This window comes from Podarcis bocagei (assembly GCF_964188305.1).
Source record: "Podarcis bocagei genome assembly, chromosome: Z".
In the NCBI taxonomy this organism is placed as follows: Eukaryota; Metazoa; Chordata; class Lepidosauria; order Squamata; family Lacertidae; genus Podarcis; species Podarcis bocagei.
Window position 1 is genome coordinate 33,244,374 of NC_138140.1, and position 17,193 is coordinate 33,261,566.

Below are 17,193 nucleotides of genomic sequence, written 5' to 3' on the forward strand. Positions count from 1 at the left end.
GGGGATGGCAGGCAGCCACAAAAATTGGGGTTGTCAAGGGTGTTGCTTGGCTTTCCCAGAGAATTCTTCCCTTTGTGTTATCGCCCCCCCCTCTCGTTATTATTTATTGCATACATATCCCACTTTCACCTCCAAGGAGCTCAAGGGCTTCCACTGAAATGAGGCTGCATTTTAAGTTGTACTTTAATCCTGCTTTTAAGTTGTATTTTAATTAATTGTTTTTGTACTTGATGTTAGCTGCCCTGAGCCTGGTCTTGGCCAGGAAAGGGGGGGTATAAATAAATAAAGAAATGAAATGAAATAAATAAGGTGGCTCCATGATCCTCTCCTCATTCAGCCCTGTGAGATAGGCATAGGCTGAGAGGCAGCTCCCGGCCCAAGTTTACCCCTGTGAGTTTTTTTGGCCCAGAGGGGATTTGAACCCTCTCATGTCCTGGACCCGCACTCTAACCACTACATCACACTGTTGCGTCTTCCCCTGGCTTGTTCAATGGTCTGGGCCCAAACCTCACCTAGAGTCAGGAGGTGATAGAGTAAGTGACTCAGCCTCCTCCTTTCACACACCTGGGGCAGTTGCTGCTGCCCTTCCTCTTCCCTTTTGCCGCTGGCGCAGATGCCCACAAGGAGGCAGAGGACAGTGGTACTGAGCAGAAGGGGAACAGACGGCTGACCAGCGGTAGGCGGGGAACAGGAAACAAGTGTATGGAGTGCCAGTTTTTCTGTAAGGACTGGTCAACTTCTGCCAGCTCATTGTCCCACATGGAAGTGCTCCTGTAGATGCTGAGGTCATTCACAGAGCCTCTTTGCTGCTGTAACCACTGCTATGGAACCACCACTTTGCCCATTCCCACAGGGCTCCCTGGACCCCTGCTCAGCTCACCCAGGATTTTGCATGTTTGGGAGAAGGAAAGTGAACAGGCAGCAACCAGGAGGAAGAGGAGGACCTGCTCTGTGCAGGAGTATGGCAGCCTGATGATGGCAATGGCCTATGACCAGGGCCAGCCCAAGACATTTTGGCAGGAGCTGAACCACAAAATGGAGCTTCCCCTCCTTGCCAGGGAGTTTCTATGCAACACACACAACGTGACAGGCTGCATGTAACTACTGTATATAAATTCTTTTTTAAAATTCTTTTTAATTCTTTAAAAAATGCAATTCAACATATCATATCATTGACCTGGAGATACAATTCTTATATCAATCTTTTAAGAATTCTGGTGTTCCTTGTATGCAGGTTTCAGACAAAAGTTCTAAGTCTTTCGTCTTACACCTGTATACAAGGAACGCCAGAATTCTTAAAAGCATCTTCACGTGGAACATTACAAGACTGATATAAGAATTCCACATCGTGGATATTGCTAACATAAGAACTAAATAGATTGTATCTCCTGGTCAAACTGCTGGACTCTTAATTTCTTATAATATGTTTTGTTTGTATGATAAGTCAGTCTACAGAACCACATACTTTGATATGATATGTTGAATCGTATTTTTAATTTTTTTAAAAAAGAATTTATATAGTTACATACAGCCTGTCACGTTGTGTGTGTTGTTTAGTTTTGCATTTACGTGACAAAGTTTTTGGTAGTGTTTTGAAGGGAGTTTCTATGGCCTATGTTATTGACAACCAGTCTGGGATTGCTCTTCGGCAAAAACAGAATGCAAACACTGAAGCAAACACGAAACGAAAAAATGTCCCGGGAACACTGGAGCAACAACAACAACAAAGTGCCTCTGATTACGCCGGCTTCGCCAGATCCTTACATTTTATCGTTAACTCCCTATGCCTTTCCCGCAGCTCCTGCCCCGCACATGGAGGAGCCTAACAGCTGCTGTCAAGAACCGGAAACCGATACGCAGAGACTGCAGCCCCTTGAACCGAGCGGCCAACTAACTCCAAAGAGCCCTACAATCATCGATCTACATAGGGGGCAGGATTACAGCCAGGTGTTCCTTCTCCCGTGGGATGGCCGCCATGTGCGGGGCACGGACAGCAATGCCACACGGTGGAGCGCCCCCCAACCCCGTTCTGTCTCTGAGCCTTGGTCGCACCAACGGTTAAAATAGCAACCGGACGTGACTTAACAGTTTCATTATGACTTTCCTCTTTGCTTTTCCCAAAAGAGTTATTTTCCTGAGACCACTCTGCCCCGCGCACTCTATGGTCGCTGGGTTCCTCCTCCTCCTGCAGGGGCGGGTCGGTCTTCTAGAGGTGCGGATACCTTTGAAGGTAAGGGATGCTGAGCTGAAAGCGGGGGGTGGGGGGGCGTGTGCGCGCAGCAGTAACAGTGAAGGGGAAAGGGGAGCTGGGGTGGGGAGGGGGGTACAGAACTTCGGAAGCATTCGTGGGGGTGCCTTTTATTGCGCTTAATTGAGACCGCTCGCCGGTAGGACATGTGAGCCCCCAGGAGAAAGTGCCTCTGAACTCGCCCAGAGTGCATTTCCCACGCCGAAAAAAAGTCACAACTCATAAGGGATTGGGGGGGGGGGGAGAAAAGGGCAGCTGGTGTAGAGCGCCGTGCGTGTTTGTTCAGTTTCCTCAGAAGTAAGTCCTATTGTCAGTCACTGAGGGTTACTCCCGAGTAAGTGGCAGAATTGCAGCCCATAGGCAGACAGCGCTCTACGCCCCCCCCCCGCCACTTCTTGTTTAGATATGAAATAGTGGTATCTGTTGGTGGGTTTTACAGGGGGTGGGGTTTTTATTAATGTAAATTCAAAAGTACAAAGAAGAAAACATAATCATAGGAGCAGTGCAGAGATAGTATTTTCCAAATAAATAGATAGCAGATAATGAGAGGAAATAAAGGCAGAAAAACACATCATGAAAGCCAAATTTCATGACTTGGTGGCATGCTTGTATAGCTGAATCTGGCACACAAAAATCAAATCCTACCAAACCTGTTGCTTGATTCTCGAAAGGAATGCTGAGATGTCTATCCTGGGGCATATCTAGATGGAAGGGTTTGCCTGGGAAGCTCTCCCTTGCAATTCTAACGGATGTACTCATGTTTTTATTAGCATCAAATACGTTCCCCACAATGTATCTGCTTGGGATGAATCATGCTCCCTCTGTACCTCCTCTGCTGCTGTCTCCAATGCAAGTCAGAACTGAGAAAGGAGGGGTTTTTTTGTCATTTGTTCAAGTTGTGGGCTATATGTTTACGGTATATTGTCAGGGGCCACACAAAGAGATTGGTTGAGGTGCCTCTGCACTCATGCTAATGACTTGTGTAGTCCATATTTGTTTAACGGAGTAGCCATGCTCCCCTCTTGACTATTTTCAATGGAAATAAATATGTATAACTCTTTCTGCTATTTACCTTGGCTCTAACAAAATGTCATTTCTACCAGCATTTCACTAGGACATTTTGTGCAAGCGGAATACAGTGGTACCTCAGGTTACAGACGCTTCAGTTTACAGACTCCGTTAACCCAGAAATAGTACCTCGGGTTAAGAGCTTTGCTTCAGGATGAGAACAGAAATTGCGTGGTGGCGGCGGGAGGCCCATTGGCTAAAGTGGTGCCTCAGGTTAAGAACAGTTTCAGGTTAAGAACAGACCTCCAGAACAAATTAAGTTCTTAACCCGAGGTACCACTGTACTCATTTTGACTACTGCAAAAGCCTGTTTGCTTCAGCCTAGCATTCTACAAGCAGCTTTTATTTCTTCCCCTCTAATACATTTCACACTATTCTTTCCCTTCCACTCTTTTCCATCTGCATATAAGGAACTGCTGGGTGCTAAGAACTACGACCTGCTAGCTTTCTACTGCATTAAGGCACATGGCACAACTCTGATGAGGAGAAGAACATGACAGATGTTGGGTTATGGCTCTTTAAGATTTGAACAAAGGTCTTTCATGGGCTTCCTTCCTAGCACCTTTTAATCTGCTAACTCAGGAATTGGACTAGAATCATTTGCGTGCAGCATGCATCTCCCATCACTGAAGTAGCCTTTGCCACAACTGAATGATTTATTCCTTGTTTTCCCTGATTTCCAAGCCATTATCCCACTCTTCATACCAGGGATAGGGTATTGGCAAAACCTATTGGTGTTTCGCAACTTTCTGACTAGTTGCAGGACGTTAGCCAGACCTAGCAGAGTACACACAGAATCCACGGAAGCAATTGGCAGCTTGGCTGCAGACAGGATAGACGAAGCAGGAACCAGGAATAGTTAGGTGTTTATTATATACAGTGGACTATTTACAGGAACAGAACACAGATCTTTAGCTAGCTCTCTCATACACGACTCACAACTCCTACACTGACTGACACACTGAACTCCAAAACTCTCAACTACCAGTTAGTAGGCCATTAATTATCACTCCCTTGAGAGAGCTTGACCAATCAGGGAGCGGTCTCAATGCCTCTGTTATCTCCAGGCAGATTTACTCCTTCAGATTGCCTTCTGGCTGTCTGCCAAACCTTAATTGGCTCTGTGTGAGTATCTGCACGTACATAGTTTCCCAACATAGGGAACCTCCAGATCAGGGGTGCACAACCTGAGACCCTCCAAATGTTGGACTACACCTCTCATCATCCCTGATCACTGGCTAGGCTGGCTGGGGCTGATGGGAGTTGTAGTCCAGAAACATCTGGAATGCCACAGGTTGTGCACCCCTGATCTGGATGAGTAACTGATGAAATAAAAATATCTGGCTTCTAGCAAGAAGGCAACTTAATGTCCCATGAACAGGAAAGGACATTAAGTTGCCTTCTTGCTAGAAGTACCCAACATGGTGCCCTCCAGGTGTTGTTGGACCACAACTCCCATCATCCCTGATTAATGGCAATGCTTGGTAGGACTGATGGGAATTGGAGTTCAACAACTTCTTAAAGGTACCATGTTGGCTACCCCAAATGGCTTTGCAGTTTTATTACAATTAAGCAGTATATATACAGTGTTTAAAAATAAACTACAGGCAGCAACCGTTTCAGGCATGCCCAATTGACGCACAACTGTGCACGCAAGCATCATGCTGGCTCACACTTGCTCTGCCGACACCAGTGGGGGTCAGGAAAGGAACCCCCGTGCAAAATGGTGGTTGCCTGTAAGCTATTGGAAAGTGTGTTTGAAGTTGCCAGAGAAGGGATGTCAGGCAGGAACAAAGACTTGCCTGGCTTTTTTTATGTTTGTCTGGCACATAATTTTTTTGAGCTGCTGAAGCACCTGGAAGTAAATCTGAGCTCTGCTGAATGTTACATGGCTTTTAGTGTCGCTGTGAGTCAGTCCAGACTTACTGGCCTGATCCTAATGTAGCTTCTCTGTGCTCTGCAGGTGCCTTGCCATCTGCTAAGTTATCAGTGTACCCTTCTATCATCTTAGCTGTGGCTTGCTTTAATTGCAGAGCAGAACAGAGTGTACACAGCCCTCCCCAACCCTGGAGCCATCCAAATGTCCTAGAATCCAACTCCCATCGGTCCCAGCAAACATGGTCCATTCCATGGTCAGGAATGGTGAGAGTTGTAGTCCAAAACACCTGGAAGGTCCCAGGTTGTGAAAGCTTGTGGCTGAACCACCTCGTCATAGTTTACCTGACCCCCCATTGCTATAAGAGGACTCCCCATTCTGATTACACTTTGACAATCCTTGATCATACGTCCACAAGTTAGGCAGAAGGTCCCAGGTTCAAACCATGGCATTTCCAGGTGCGTTTGGGAGCCTCTTCTGCCTGAAACTCTCTTCCAGTCAGTGTAGAGAATATTGAGCTAGATGGACAAATGGTCTAAGACAGTTTCCTATATTCCTAAATCCTCTAGGCATTGCTAGATAACTTCTGTGTTCCATGAAGTATTTAACACACTGCCGGTACTAAATAAACTTCTTGTAATACATGATGATATGTTAATCTTCTTGGCATGGTTTTCTTTTGCCATCAGTCCATGGCTGGGTTTTTAAATTTTGTATATGTGTAATCAGGAGTGAAGAATCTCTAGTCTTGCTGATGTTATTGGACTCCCAACTCTCATCAACCTGAACCATCATGGCAGTCAGTGATTTGAGGCAGGAAAATTCCAGTGCTTTCCCCCCCTGCCGAAAATTGTGTTTCATAAGTTTATTAGTAACAATGGATAATATTAGGCAAACTTGGCAGCTCCAGAGCTGTAATTAATGTTTTTCAGGTGATTATCCCTAGCAAATTTGCGAGTCAGCATATCGCACACAGTTCTTTGGGTTGCTAAAGTTTATTAGTGTGTCAACGGCTTTCAGTACTTTAGTAGTTTTTAAACAATGTAAAGGAAACCCTTGCTATTGTCATTTCATTTTCATAAACGTTCCAGTAAAACATTCTGCAAAATGTAACATTTAAACCACATTAAGTAAGCTTTCAATTTACCCTTCAGATATTTGAGCTCAAATGCTTTTGTGCATCCCGACAAAAGACTGGCACAGAGTACTTTTTGAAATCTTTGCTTACTAAATACAGTTAAAATAAACATGGTGAATTTGACTGCTTGTGGATGGCATCGGAAAATTTTCTGATATGCACCAAAAAAATATGTAAATCACTCAAATCAGACCATGCAAATTAGCCTGATTTACATAGGTGGTTCCCCTGGCAATTTTCCAATTGGTTTTTTGGGGGGCAAAGCCACATCACTAGTTGTGTGCTGTCAGCCATCCAGACATCTGAACCCTTCATGATGAAACAGCAATTCAACAGTAACTGGATGGTGACACCTATGCTTGCAAACGTAATCAGTTCTCTAGTAAAAGCACCCATAGGTTTTTACTTGTTTATTCATTTTCATACCTATGCCTAACTTAACAACTTAAAAAACAGTTTGAAAACTCTAATAAATACAGAAAGGCAGTCATTAAATGCTGAAAAACGAGAGAGAGAGACAGAGCCACCAAAATAATTTAACCATAGCAGTGAATACCACTTTGGAAAATGAGCAACCACTATGGCTCAAAAGCTGCACTAAAAGGGAAAGTTGTGGTCTCCAGGATCCGTGAAATGTTGAGGGTCAGTTTAAATATTACATTAAAGGAGAAGGCACTGGCTTGCGTAAGCCCCTCACATGGGTGTGGCCCTCCAAACCTCTCGATCTGGCCCTTAAGATTCGCCTCAGGCCACACCCCTTACCAGCCTTACTCTCCACTCTTTTCCCTGACTGAAATTTGCTCAATTGGATAAAGGTTGAAGAGATGTGAGCGGTGTAGAAACCTTGGACTTGTGTGGCTGGAACGTACCAGCCACACAAGAAGTCAATTCTGTTGCTGCGCCTGCTTTTGCTTCTGAACCTACCCAGTACTAGACGCCCTCAAGGGAGGGCCAGTCTTGCTCTATGGATAAAGGTTCTCCTTCCACCTATCTTAACATCTGATACAGGATGAACCAAAAGTAAGTGTACAGGTACTGCTTTGGAATCCACTTTCTTTGTTTTCATCATTCACGATATCAGTAAAGAAAAAAAAATCATTCGTTTTTCTTAAAAGTATACCTACTTTTGGGCTACCCTGTAGTATCTCAGAGGAAGGTATGAAATGTGAGCTGAGTGGAACCCTGACTTAGAAAGCGCCTTTGGAGTTGGAGGTGGGTGCATGCATCTATGTTACTGCAGTGTTGTTGTAGCTTTGCAGCAGCCCAGTTGTTATACAATATGATCACATCTTATGCACATTTAACTTGTGCAATTTTAACCATGTGCAGTTGAAATTTCACATTTTAAGTGCAAGAAAATCTGAGAGCTTCAAATCTCGTTTTGTGCAGGATTTGTTTTGTTTTTTCGTTTTGCCTTGCTGGAGAAGCAAGGCCCTCTCTATGCACCAGGCCTAGGATGCACTTGCAAGAGTGTGCAGGAACTTGGATTTCAGTGACAGACCTGGGGGTCTCAAATTTCAGCAGATCCTATGTGGGATACCAAAATTTGACAAATACCACCCCCCTTCCATTCTGCATCATAGTTGCAGCACCCTTGATGGTCTGCAGCCAGTTTAACTGAACCAGCCATACTACCCTAAATTTGCCTCTGCAGATAGCCTTGCCAGGATATCTTGGCAGAGAGATGGGGAAACCAGTTGGAAAGGAGCTTTTAAGCTTTCTGTCTTGGTTAGGGGTGTAAATCTTTTGGTAAGCAAGCTCCAGAAGCCTCAGGTTGCTTGTGCGAGGATAGTTGGTTCCAAGTGTTTGAATATATGTGTTTTTGTTTATATGTGAAACTCTTGGAACCTATCATGCTGTATTTTTCGTAGTCACAGCATCCTCTGTGCAAACAGAGCAAAAAGCCTCTCTGGAGACCTGAAGTCACCATGGCCTTCCTTTTATTTTATTTCATTTTTCCCCCTTGGAAAGCACTTAGCTCTTTGCTTTGCTTTGCTTTTTCAATTATTTTTTTAAAAAAACCACCAATAAGCTGCCTTGACCTCTGACCAACTTCAGGGAGGGGATATACTGGTAGCTGGAGGACAGTTTCCCCCTCCTTAGATCATCACAGGGAAGCTGTTCTGTTTCTCAGCAGCTTCCCACGGGCTGCAGCTGCACTGCCTTCCTGCCTTTTCCTCAAATTCTGCTCTTGCCCCAAGAATACGTGCCCTAGGCATGGCTGGTCCTTTCTGCTGTTTTTGGATTTTCTGACAATTCTTGATCACTCTCCTTTATTCCATCTCACCTTTCACCTCTTGGGTCAGACCCAGCACAGTCTGGCCCCCTTGAAGCAAGAGTCTCTTGTCCGCACAAAGGAGATGACCACTTCCTTCCCTTAAACACTCCAGATCATCACTGAGTTTGTACTTGGTTGGAATGAGCTGCGGATTTCATCCTGCTTATGTTCAGCTGAAGCTCGGAGGTAAACTTTGCTTGACGACAAAGTAATTGCCCAGCCTTTCCCTAAAAAACAAGGAAGTGTTCAGGGATGTTGAGGATAACAGAAAATTTACCTCTGAACTCTTTCTGTTACCTACTGGTCATTGTAAGAGCCATGTTGTTCCCCTTGATTTCTAATTCTAAATTTAATTTGGCAATTTTATCTCCTCAGTTGTGTATATGTTTGTACATTGTATGTAAATTGCCATGATTGGTGGCTGATGCAAATTTCCATCGTTGATCTCTGTGTGTCTGCCAGCCTTTGGCTCCTTAAACATGCTGAATTATTGTAAAGGTTAAAGGTGCATGCAAAATCTCTGGATGTGAGCCACGAGCACCTGGGATCAGTGCCAGCTGGTAATCACTGGACCTGGTGGGGGTAGCCAAGGGGTCGCCAGACGTGTGGTCATTTAGTTCTGCTTTTCTCCCCATTTTCCTCTCTTGCAAAGATACTGTGGGCACTTAAGCAGTGCAGGAGCAAAAATAATGGTTGGGCTCTGCCCAATCTTCCCCTGGTAACCAGCCTCTCATGCATGGAATTGAATATACAGAATCGCCTGGACTGATTAGATCAAGGGCTGTGAGCCCTTTAGCTGTGAAATATATTCAGTCCGTCTCTGGCAACCTTTGATACTGGAACGGGAAAGGTGACAGAGACTGTGTGTGGGGAAGGAGATAACAGCTTTTAACTCCAGGCTCTTGGCAACACAGGAGAGTCTTGTTGGCAGGTTTGTTGGAGCAAGCATAGGTTTGTAACAACTTTCTGTTCAGTTTCTGCACATGCATTCATGCCCGTTAGGCTCTTGGAATTATAGTCATTCAAATATCTCATTGATGCTTAGAGAAACTTCATGTCGAAATGAGCAATTCCACTCTTCAGGTTTGTTTTTCTCTCTTGAGCTGCTTTCTAGGAATCGAAAGTGGGGATCTAAGAGCTAATTCTGCAGTTTATGGTACTGAGTGCTCTGTTGATCCTCTCTTGATTTAACACAAGGATCATATTTTTCTCTGTGTTTTATGTTTGCATTTTATCAATGTGTGAATTAGTTTCTTTTCCCTTTGGAAAGAGTTTTGGGAGCAAATGCATTAGGAGAACATAGCAGAAGTGGTTTTTCTTGCTGTCTTTGATTAAAGGGACTTTTTTATCAGACAAGCTTAAGTTGGCATTGGAAAAAAATACAAGCTTTTGCATTTCACAGCACTCTTGGTTAAACAAAACAAGAAAAGGCGCAGAACCTCGGCAATAGAAAGCAGGTGGTTGAAAAATACGTCTTTGCTGCCAACAGGCAATTCACCAGAAACTTGAAAGTTTGCAACTTCTTGTAGCAGCAAAAATCAGTCTGATAAAAGTATATCATGTCCCCTGCTTTATGCTTTGAGAGCAGCATCATAGCCACAGTCTAGCAGGTAACCACTCATCGATAATGTGAGAGTCTCAAAGGGTCAGCTTTGAGCAAAGGTAAGAATCATTCTTGCTAACTTATCTGTTGATGATAAATGTGAACTCTGATGTGTATGTTATGCTCTTCATGTGAATTGCTTCACGGTATCTTCTTTGTCAACTCTCTTTAAAAAGCTGTAATAGGAAACTGACTTGTATACAGTTGAACCTTTGGTGTATCTAGCTTGGTTTTGTCTGCGCTAACTGGCAGCTGTTCTCCAGGGTTTCAGGCAGGAAACCTATCTGGGGATATCAGGGCTTGAACGTGAAATGGAAATGATGCATCTACCACTGAGCTGCCTGTTACACTGCAAACATAGGGAGCTTCCTTATACTATACAGTGGTACCTCGGGTTAAGTACTTAATTCGTTCCGGAGGTCCGTTCTTAACCTGAAACTGTTCTTAACCTGAAGCACCACTTTAGCTAATGGGGCCTCCTGCCGCCGCCGCCAGAGCACGATTTCTGTTCTTATCTTGAATCAAAGTTCTTAACCTGAAGCACTATTTCTGGGTTAGCGGAGTGTGTAACCTGAAGTGTATGTAACCTGAAGCATATGTAACCCAAGGTACCACTGTACTGAGTTCATCTACTATACATTGGTTCATCTAGCTGCCTGGCAGTGTGGATCTCAGGGTTTCAGGCAGGGAATTATTCTCAGCCATACCTAGAGATGCTGGGAATTGAACCCAGTTGGTTGTTTTGGTCTGTTTAACTTGGTTCTCATGTTCTAGTGGTGCTGTACCAACAATGCATATTGTAAACTGCCCCGTGATCCTCAGATGAAGGGCGGTATAGAAATTTAATAAAAACAACAAAATTATAATACGGATAAGATTAAAATGCTGGGAATTGCAGCTGGCCAGTAAATGTACCTAGGATTGAAGTTCTTAGTAGATGAAAGGAGGGTTGGCCCACCCATGAGGCAAGATGAGGTGACCGCCTCAGGTGTCAGAATCCATAGGGGCAGCAGATCCAACCTGCAATGAATGCATTGCTCAGTATTGCTGCGGCTGCATTCCCCCCTTGTTCCCAGTGTAGATCTTTGTGGTTCATCTCAAGTGCCAAAATGTCTTGAACCAGCCTTGGATGAAATGAATGTTTAGACCCTGCCAAACCTTACATCTCATGCTAGCATGGTCACAAAATAATTGCTGTGAAAATGCTTGAATTAGTGCTCTGGGTCCTGCTTTTGGAGTTTTTCTACAGTTATGAGCAACTTTCTGCAGCCCTCCTTCCCCCCTCCTGTTGTGTTTTCTTTCCATCACTAACATACCAGTTCTGGTTTTTGCCTTGAGCTGAGATATAAAGTCAGTTGCATAACTTTGTGAAATACCGCCATAAAGATTAAAATACCTATTTGACCTCTCTGTTGTGTGACCTAAACCAGTAGTCCAGTAAGGATGCTGCTGGCATTGAGAAATCCCTGCTTGGTTGTCACTAAGATTTGGGAAGAGTGGGAGTGTTCTTGCAGGTAAGAACACCACATATGAGAACATGGGAAGCTGCTTTACCCCAAGCCAGACTATTGATCCATCTAACTCAGTGTTGTCTGCACTGACTGGCAGTAGCTCTCAAGGGTTTCAGGCAGGAATCTTTCCCTGCCTTACTTGGAGATGATGGAGATTGACACCTTCTGTATGAAAAGCATGTGTTTAACCACTGGGCTATAATCTGTTCCTGAGACCCTGTACAGCTCTGCCAGTCAGAATAGGCAATAATGAACTATATGAACAAGTACTCTGACTTGATAATCTGACAACCCTGTATGTTCCTAAATCCACTTCAGCAGGTGCTTATTTGCAGCCACTCTCTACTCAATCATGTCTCCCAGCAGATCAAGTTAGCAGGACGTGTGCTGCCATGCCACACCATGGTTCCTAGCATATAATTGCCAGGTGCAGAGGACTGATTGATTGCAGCAGGCCGTTTACGTGACTATTGCCAGCAAAAGACCCAAGAGCTACTGGCCTAATTCTCTTTCCTGCTGTCATCACACAACCTAGCAGCTGACACACTCAAGTCGCATTACCACCCAGAACAGCAGTCTCCCAATTGCAGTCTGATTTAGCAAGTGTCTGAGATGTGGGTGTGATCATTAACCCACAACATGGCCTTGGCCTTATCTCTTCATTGCACAGAACTCTTGATTGTTCTAAAGGTTCCCCTCCAGGTGAATGCGGATAAACCCCACATAGGGTTGGTTGGGAGGGAGGTCAGGTATTTTCAGCTGCATGGAATTCTGTTGCACAACAGCCCTGCTTACCTGTTCATATGAAAAGGACAACCCAGCAGCAACCCCCCAAATCAGCATCTTGGCTGAGGATGCTGCAGGTTCCCCCCCCAAGAGACCAGCTGCATATCAGGGGGCGCAGCTGTAATCCAGGGTTTCACCCAAAGTGTCTTTCTCTTCTTATATCGTCTCTCACACACAGCTCCTTGCACGCAGAGCGTCAAGCATGGATTGCAGTGTGGTTTCAAAACTCTTTCTAACAATGGCACATGTGAGTGAGGGTCTCTCCCTGTTTGGTCTCCCTTTTCCAGGATGTGGGGTCGTCAGCTGATTCACCTGCTCTCTAGCTCCCAGTGGCTACTGAAGAAAAGTCCCAGATGCCGGGTGCCATGGCTGCTCAACTTCAGGAAAACCCTTCCAAGTCTGACCCGTTGGCATCACACAGCCCCAGAGTCGCTGAAGTGTGCCTGGCAGTTAAACGATGATCACTTGGGTAAGTATGCTGGGGGTGAGGGGCTTTGAAGGGCTGGGAAGGATGAAAGTCAGAGCATGTGAGTGGCTTCCTGGGCAAAAGCGCTTCCATTCAAGATGCCAGCCAGCCGTGCTGCTTTCTTAGGACATTCAGTTTTCCCCTCCATGCAGTTAGTCAATCAGCATTCCATGCCTATAGAGCAAACTCAGCCTTCACTGAGCTGTGTGAGTCCTCTTTTTCTTTAGGGTCTCCCTCCCCCAGAGTTTTTTGTACTTTTGTAAACCTCGGAATTCCCCCAAGCTTGCTTGATGCTGACTTCTTGCGGGCCAGTTGGTGCCGTCTTGGCTGTGTTGCCATGCACGCTTGCAGAATGTGTTTGTTATTAGAAGGTCACATCCATATTGTACATTTGAAGCATATTCATACCACTGTATAATAGTCATGGCTGTGGGAGCTCCAGGTCCTGGGATTCTTTGGGGTTGCTTTAAATGTGTGGGATACATGTGACCTAAATTAACTGCTATTAAATGTTTCTGGCAAAGAATGGGATTTCATTTGGAAGAAAATCCTCCTTATTGTTTCTTGCATTTAGCCAGTGGTGTGTGCATGTGTCTTTCCTAGAGCTGAAATATGGGGATGTCCTCATGCGCTTTGACTACGTCTGGCTACGTGATCACTGCCGCTCTGCTTCCTGCTACAATACCAAGACCAACCAGCGCAGCTTGGACACAGCCAGTGTGGATCTGTGCATCAGGCCAAAGAGCGTCCGTGTGGATGAAACAACACTCTTTCTTACCTGTGAGTCCATGGAGCGTTGTTTTCTGGGGTTTAGACGAGGAGGGAGCAGGGGAGGATGCAGAGAAGGATTTCTCAAGAGCACAACTTGAGTAAAGAAGAAACCAAGAGGCTTTTTCCGTTTACTTGTGGTAAAAGAAGAGGAACCTTGAAGTTCTTTGAACATCTAAAGAAAAGGAACCTGTAAAAGGTTCACACCCATCTTCATGACTTTGCTAGCGATCCTGATACCAAGAATTTGCTTCTTAAAGATTCCTACAAAGTATTTTTTTTAATAAAAAAAGAAATCCAACACAGAAGGAGTCCATAGGGTTTCTTAAGGATTTAATAGTAAGTCATAATAAAATAAGTTCAAATATGGTTCTGTTACAGCCAGAACACTAATAGCAAGTACCGTATTTTTCGCCCCATAGGGCGCACCGGCCCATAGGGTGCACCTAGTTTTTTTGGGGGGAAATAAAGGGGAAAAAATTATTTTCCCCCCAGTCGCGGGGCTGGGGCGGGCGAATCCCGAGCTTCCCCCAACCCCAGCCCCCAGAACAGGCTGCTATCTGCAAGCCGTGGGAGAGCTGCGCGACTTCGCGCAGCTCTCCCACGGCTTGCGGAGAGCCGCCCGAAGCCTGGGGGCGCTGAGCTCAGCGCGCCCCAGGCTTCTGGGTGCAGGCAGCTCTCCGCAAGAGGTGGGAGAGCTGCGCGAAGTCGCGCAGCTCTCCCACAGCTTGCGGATAGCTTCCTGAAGCCTGGAGAGCGAGAGGGGTCAGTGCGCACCGACCCCCCTCTCTCTCCATGCTTCAGCAAAAGCCTGCATTCGCCCCATAGGACGCACACACATTTCCCCTTCATTTTTGGAGGGGGAAAAGTGCGTCCTATAGGGCGAAAAATACGGTAAATAAGACATATCATAAAACATAAATGGTTGTTTTCCTTGTTGCTCTTGTTGACCTTTTGCTGAGGCAGGTCTACAAAATCGGCAAAGAAGCAAAAACAGAAAGGATATTCCTGGCAGGAATCAGGAATTAACGAAGAAGTATTCTCAAATAGTATGCAACTATGATTTTGGATTACAGTAATTAATATTTTTGAGAGACTTAATCACATTTTCCATTTTTCTCAGTTATTATTCTTCAAAACTCAGTAATATTGTCCTGTAAATAGCTTTTGTACTTTAACCATTGGAAGTAGCTAAACCAAATAAGCAACATCATTTCAGCAAACAGCTGATTCCATACTCAAAACCATAAAAATTCTGTAAGACATTTAAACAAATACTTAAGAGCATCCAGACAGGCAGTGTTAACTATGTGCACAATTTAAAATTATTATACCTTCTTCTTCTTTGAATCCATTTAGATGTTATCTTAAATATTGATCAATTATTGAGCTTAATTGTTGGTATCGCCTTCTCATAGGAATCCATTTAGATGTTGCCTTATATAGTCATCAAGTTTCCATTCTCGTTATACACCTATCCAATTGCAACTTCACACATTCTCACACCCTCATACTGTTTCACGTGTTCTTGGATTAAAAAGCAAGCTTAATTGTCAAAAGTAGGTTTAATCAAAATTTGCTATTAAATAATACAAATAGATATAAACAGATCCTAAAAATAGACCCTTTCCTGTGGACTTGAATTTTATACCCCTATATTCATTCAGTTGCTTTTATTGCTTTTTACTGTACTGTACACTATATTTACTAGACACTTCTGAACTCCTATTAATTTGGACTTCAGGCTTACTTCACTGAGCTGTCTTTCTGAACTGACTGAGCGATATTCTTATTCTGTCTCCTAACAATTCTTAGTACAAAATAACAGCCAAAACCATTTAAAGACTCCTTCTAGTCAATGAGTAACCAGCATTCATGGGAGACTGCTGGGGTCAAAGGTTGCTGAGAACTCAGCAATTTTTCCCAAGACATAGGCTATCTAGCTTCAGCAAATGTCACATACCACGTTGCTGCAGACAAATGTCCAATAAGGATTTTTATTTAATAGCAAAATAAATAAACAAAAACAAGTAAACCAATCACACCCTTTCACAGCAAAAGCTTCTAGACTTACAAACTCAGAAGCAGTGTTAAGAAAACAAATCTCCATTGATGAAGCACCACACCCAGTCTAAATCACAGCAGCACAGAATTTGAGCCCCACCTTTATAGTTCCTTGTCTCTCCTCCTATGACTATTAATTTTCATTCTTAAAATGGCAACGGGGCTTAAAATATCCAGCATTATTTCCTGCTTTTGATGATTCCGCCCATGCATGAAACCTATAGCTCCTTGGGCATTCTGTTGTTCCAGGTATGATTTGCGCGTGTTTTTAGAAAGATTAATCACCTCCTTGTTTTTAATGACATAATGTGCTGTTAGCTGCTTGGTTACAGGAAATTGATATTTGGAAACTTCAACAGAACATCAATACATCCTCTAGTCTCCTTCTATTTAATATTTAGCTAGTACCTAATAACTAAAAAGTAATTTCTTACTTAGGTAAAGCATAATACAGAGGTTTAATTCTTAGAGAACAGCCCTAGAAGAGACCCTGTGATCGTTATATGCGTTTTCCTGTATCCACATAACCTGATAAGAGTCCTGCTGTGTTAAGCCAAAAGCCCAACCCGTCCAGCATTCTGTTCTCACAGGGCCCAACCAAATGCCTATGGGAAGCATGCAAGCTTCTCCCTTGATTAAGTGTTGTTTTGAGAAGAAGCCCTTCTGTAAACCGAGGGCATGAGAAATAACTGCCCTCTGGCTGGCTCTGGTTTTAGATGAAAGTGAAGTTGTTACTGCTTATTTACTTGGACTTGAATATTTTCATTAAAAATATACAAGAACAACAAGTTCAGAAAGTTTGGTCATTTCAGCCATATGCTAAACCTTATCAAACCAAACCGCTCTTTCAGTATTTCATTCAGTTTTGTTTTATTTTTAAAACTCATGTTCTACTTTATTCTGCAAAGAAGCTCAAGGCAGCTAAAAGTAGTAAAGGCAAAACAAACATAAGCCCCAGAAAATCCCAACGTGCACTCAAAATAACTAAATTCCAGTTGCATAAATCTAGGCGTAGAACCAACCCAGCAAAATATTGAGGAGTTAATGCAGGACTTCTTCACATAGAAGAAGGTGAGCCTTTAGGTTTGATCAGGACTGGGGAGCCTGTGGCTTTTTCTGTTGTTTAGAGTCCAGCTTCCATCACCCCTGATCATTGGTTGTGCTGTCAGGGGCTGATGGAAGTTGGAATCCAACAACATCTGGAATCCTAACAACAGCTTTCCCTAGCCCTGGGTTGCATTGACGCTACATAGAAGATCAAAGGATTTCACAAAAGGCTGCTGGAAGAAACAGACTGTGGACTCTCTGTGTGTTTCTCTCTCTTTTTCTCTGATCATAAAAGGCTTACCAGTTACACAGATCTGCCTTTATCATTTCGAAAAATGTT

General features: G+C 44.0%; 1 protein-coding gene across 2 annotated transcripts in view; it reads left to right on the forward strand.

The window, feature by feature from the left end:
- The first annotated feature begins 1,968 nt into the window (after window positions 1–1,968).
- Window positions 1,969–17,193, forward strand: part of TMLHE (trimethyllysine hydroxylase, epsilon) — a 29,145-nt gene continuing 13,920 nt past the window's right edge. Inside the window, exons 1-3 of one of the 2 annotated variants that reach the window (XM_081179114.1) lie at window positions 1,969–2,230; window positions 12,796–12,977; window positions 13,578–13,754. In XM_081179114.1, the coding sequence (XP_081035240.1) occupies window positions 12,797–12,977; window positions 13,578–13,754 (358 nt within the window). In that variant the 5' untranslated portion in view covers window positions 1,969–2,230; window position 12,796. Of the gene's footprint in view, window positions 2,231–8,512; window positions 8,795–12,795; window positions 12,978–13,577; window positions 13,755–17,193 lie in introns of those variants that run through there. The other variant, XM_081179115.1, reaches the window with a different exon arrangement.